This window comes from Zootoca vivipara, chromosome 1 (assembly GCF_963506605.1).
Source record: "Zootoca vivipara chromosome 1, rZooViv1.1, whole genome shotgun sequence".
NCBI lineage: Eukaryota > Metazoa > Chordata > Lepidosauria > Squamata > Lacertidae > Zootoca > Zootoca vivipara.
In genome coordinates this window covers 133,145,019-133,149,304 of record NC_083276.1, presented here as the reverse complement: position 1 = coordinate 133,149,304, position 4,286 = coordinate 133,145,019, and the positions used below count along the sequence as shown (strand labels likewise).

Genomic DNA, 4,286 nt, shown 5'->3' with positions numbered 1-4,286 from the left:
GCCCCGATTCCGGGACCGCCGCGCTCCTGGCGGCTCCCTTCTGGTCGACGGGAGGAGGGAGGGGGCGCGCGGAGGGGCGGGGACACCGAGCCCATCTCTCGCTGCTTCTCCCCACACTGCGCCACACTCACACACACACACGCCGCGCGCCGCGCGCTCTTTCCTCCTTCCATCTCCGCGGCCAATGGCGAGAGGCGCAGGCGTCCACGTGGGGCCGGGAAGGGTTCAAGGCTGGCAAAATGTGAATGAGAAAGAAGAGCGCGATTCAAAGGTTCTGCCGGCGCCCGGGAGGGAGCGACTGAGAGCGCGAAACGGAGATCGGGAAACGGGGCTCGCCAAGGAACCCAGGCGGGGGAGCCAGTCCGGCAGCTGCGCCCGCACGAAGCGAAGTCCAGCGAGGGAGCGCCGCCGGTCCCAGAGCAGCGCGCCGGACTGGAGCAGGGCCCCGCGCCCCGATGCTGCCCGGCCTCGCCAGGCACGGTCTGCGCTGACCCTCCTTGCCCGCCGCGCGCCTCCCTGCCGCCTCGGCTCTGCTCGCCCGCCCTCGCCGGCCCCGTAGGCGCCCCGCCGCCCCGTCCAGCTTCCCGCGTCACGCGCCCGCCGGCCCCGCAGCGCCTCTATGAGTGCAGCCTTTCCGCCGTCGCTCATGATGATGCCGCGCCCTTTGGGAAGCAGCACTGCCTTCAGCATAGACTCGCTCATCGGCAGTCCGCCGCAGCCCAGCCCGGGCCACTTCGTCTACACGGGCTACCCCATGTTCATGCCCTACCGGCCTGTGGTGCTGCCGCCGCCGCCACCACCACCCCCGGCGGCGTTGCCCCAGCCGGCGCTGCCGCCCTCGCACGGGCACCACCACGCGCAAATGCCCAGCCTGCCCGCCAGCTTCTGCTCCAGCCTGGCGCAGGGCATGGCGCTCACGTCCACGCTCATGGCCACGCTGCCGGGCACCTTTTCCGCCTCGGCACAGCACCAGGAGGCGGCCAGGAAGTTCGCCCCGCCGGCGCTCCAGGGCACCTTCGACAAGGCGGACGGCCTGCAAGCCGAGGCCGAAGACGGCAAGGCGTTCCTGGCCAAGGAGGGGTCGCTGCTGGCCTTCTCGGCCTCCGAAGCGGTGCAGGCGTCCCTTGGTGAGTCAAACGGGCGGCGGCGCGGGGAGGGGGTTTCCGTGGCGCGACCCCCACTCTCCGTGCGCGGAGGTTGGGCTTTGGTTTGTTGCAGCGGCCACACAAGGTTGTTGTCCTCAAAAGGTTAGCTGGTGATCTCGCCTTCCCCCGGCCAGATTTAATCCACATTTATCCTTTGTGGGGCGGGAATCGGATCAATTAAAGAACACCCTATTTAAGCTTTTTGGAAGCTTCCTGAAGTTGAAAGGACACCCTTGGCAGAGTTAGGCAATCTCCGTGGAGGACAGCCCCGGCGCAGAGGATGGCCGGGTTTTCTTCCAAGGAGACTCGGAGGGGGGGGGGGAATTCAGCCGCCACTGGAAATTGAAGTGGCCCCATTTGTACGGATTGGTGGTTTATTAAATGTTTAAGCCTTTCCGTCCCGTTTCTCCAGTTCAGGAACGGCTGGTGCAGGCCCCGAAATGCTCCCTTCTCGGGCTGCTTCTCTGCTGCTGCTGAAGCTCTTGGGGGCGTTTTTGGTGCTGCTCTTGATGCTCCTTTTAAATCACTTCGGAAGCTACCGGGAAGGGGTATGAGCGGGGTAATGCCGCAGCCTTGTCAAAGGAAAAGCCAAACATTGAGGCCCAGTAAAACAAGCACTTCGCTGGCGTGAGTGACTGTTTCCCCAAGAAAACAAAAAAACCCTTCCAGTAGCGCCTTAGAGACCAACTAAGTTTGTTATTTGTACAGTATGAGCTTTCGTGTGCATGCACACTTCTTCAGATAAAGAGGAGTTGGAGGGAGAGAGGAGGCGGACGAGAAGGGCGGGGAGGAAGTGCCACTCACTTCCCGGGGACCCCCTTGCCCAGCCGTCGAAGGGCCTTGGGAAGAGGGAGGGACCGTCGGCTTCGAGCTGCTTCAAGTTATTTCCGGCGGCACTGCCCGCTTCAAAACTAAGCCGCCCTTCTTGGGCTGGGAAAGAGCGGCGTCTCGGACTGGCAGGCCTCGACTCTCTCTGCTTCGCCAAGGGGTCATTTGCAGAGATTGCCGTCGGGTGATGATTACCCGGCGGCGCTCACCACGAAATGGCTTTTCTCGCCCTGACACCCAGCGAAACCCACGCAGAGGGCCCCGCGGCCATTTCTCGGGGCCGAAGCTTCGGTGGAGCAGAGTCCGCTTGGTGGATGGGGTGCAGCGGCCTGCGCCTCCTCCGAGCTGAAGCCACGGCCGATTCGGGGACCCAACGGAAGGAAAGTTTCTTCCGGAGGCAGGAAGGGGCTTTCCCTCGCTGCCCCCGCTCCCCTCTGTCATCCAACATCCCCAGCCCCGACACGGAGGGGGACGAGAGAAGGGGCGGCGGGTGGGAAAAGGGAGAGGAGCGAGAAGTAACGCGTGGTGCTTTTTTTGGCTTCCCCGCAGGGGCCGTCCGAGGCGCGTCGGGGAAGGAGGACGCCAAGGCGGCGGAGGAGGAGGCCAAGGGCAAGGAAGAGAGCTTCTCCATGGACAGCGACCTAGACTACAGCTCCGATGACAACCTGCCGGGCCCCGCGACGCACAAGGAGGACGACTCCGGCCACGGGCTGGAGGAGGGCGGCCCCAGCTCGGCCAGCGCCAACAGCACCACGTCGACGGGCAAGAACCGGAGGCGGCGGACGGCCTTCACCAGCGAGCAGCTCCTGGAGCTGGAGAAGGAGTTCCACTGCAAGAAATACCTGTCGCTGACGGAGCGCTCGCAGATCGCGCACGCGCTCAAGCTCAGCGAGGTGCAGGTCAAGATCTGGTTCCAGAACCGGCGCGCCAAGTGGAAACGGGTGAAAGCCGGCAACGCCAACTCCAAGACCGGGGAGCCCTCCCGGAACCCCAAGATCGTCGTGCCCATCCCCGTCCACGTCAGCAGGTTCGCCATTAGGAGTCAACATCAGCAGCTGGAGCAGGCCAGGCCCTGAGCGAGGGGGGGAGGGTAAAAGAGAGAGACGGAGAGAGGGAGGGGAAACGCCACCTTTTTTCTCGTCCCTCCCTCGCTAAAGTTTGGAGGAAAACAAACAAACAAACAAACAAACAAACGCGCGCCTCCCCTGCGAATCCAATCGGGGCTCCGTGGAGAGCCCTCCCTCTCGCTCTCTTTCTCTCGGTCCCTCCACTGCCAAACTGAAGAGGAACTTTCCCTCGAGGCGCAAACTGTGCCTTGGCGCGGTAGGGTTCCGGAACGGGAGTCTGGCAAGCCAGGAAAAGACGATTTACCTATTTATTAGACTGCCCGAACTTTGTATATAGAGCGCTGGGTCTCGGCTGCGGGATTTTGACTGAGACAGGACCAAAGGAGCGGCGGCGTCAAGTCTTACATTCCAGAACTGCGGACTTTTTGGCGGTGGAGGGAGATGTTCCCCCGCCCCGTTTCTTTCGGGAGAGAAGATAAGACGAAAAGGACCGGTTTAATTTTTGCTGCTGCTGCTTCTTTTCTTCCTCCCTCCCTCCCTTTCTTTCTTTTTCTTTTCTTTTCTTTTTCTTTTTCGTTGTGCCAGAAGGCTGAGTGAATGAGACATTCTTGAGGTGGATCCCTCCCTCCCTCCCTCCCTATTGATTTCCCCATTTTATTTAAAGTTCTGGGCTTCTCTCGACTTGGTTGCCTTGCCTAAGCGATGTTCCTTTCCTATTTCAAATGCACGACCTTTTAATTTTTGGTTGTTGTTCTATTGTGTTACATTAATTTATTTCAGATGTAGTTTACGCTTTTTTCTTAAGTTATGAAAACGAAATGAAACACAGTAATGTTATAAATAAAAACCTGAAAAAAGAAAAGGAAGAAAAAGGGGGAAATGCTCAGAATGACCCAGCTGTCCTTCCTTCTGCGCTTCTGGCAAGGCTTCTTGGCGGGCGAGGGCCAGGAAGGCGCTTTCCTTGGAGCGGGGAGAAAAAGGCGTCCCGGGAGGGAGAGGGCACCCGAAAAGCTGGAGCTGCCGCCGGTTCAGACGCTAGCGGGGAGGTCTCCTCCTCACTGCAGCCAAAAGCACATGCGGGGGGGGGGGGTTCCGGATTAGTAACCCGCCTCACCCCAGGGTCGTCGGAAGAACCGGGGGAGGGGTTCGTTCCCACTGCAGGGGAAGGGTTGGAAGAGCCGTGGGCAGGAGGACGCGATATTCCGGCTTCCGTGGATATTCCGGCTTTCAGTTGTCGGGTGAGGGA

At 60.9% G+C, this 4,286-nt stretch overlaps 1 protein-coding gene across 1 annotated transcript; it reads left to right on the top strand.

The window, feature by feature from the left end:
* The first annotated feature begins 619 nt into the window (after positions 1-619).
* On the top strand, positions 620-3,049 carry GBX2 (gastrulation brain homeobox 2). Its single transcript, XM_035134399.1, has 2 exons — positions 620-1,127; positions 2,523-3,049. The coding sequence occupies exons 1-2, from the start codon at positions 620-622 to the stop codon at positions 3,047-3,049; spliced, it is 1,035 nt and encodes a 344-aa protein (XP_034990290.1).
* Positions 3,050-4,286: the final 1,237 nt, after the last annotated feature.

Excerpts from the sequence above, each read along its gene's own strand:
- GBX2 (XM_035134399.1), top strand. The coding sequence starts at position 620 with ATGAGTGCAGCCTTTCCGCCGTCGCTCATGATGATGCCGCGCCCTTTG. Across the intron at positions 1,128-2,522 it reads AGCGGTGCAGGCGTCCCTTG|GGGCCGTCCGAGGCGCGTCG; the intron begins GTGAGTCAAACG and ends GCTTCCCCGCAG.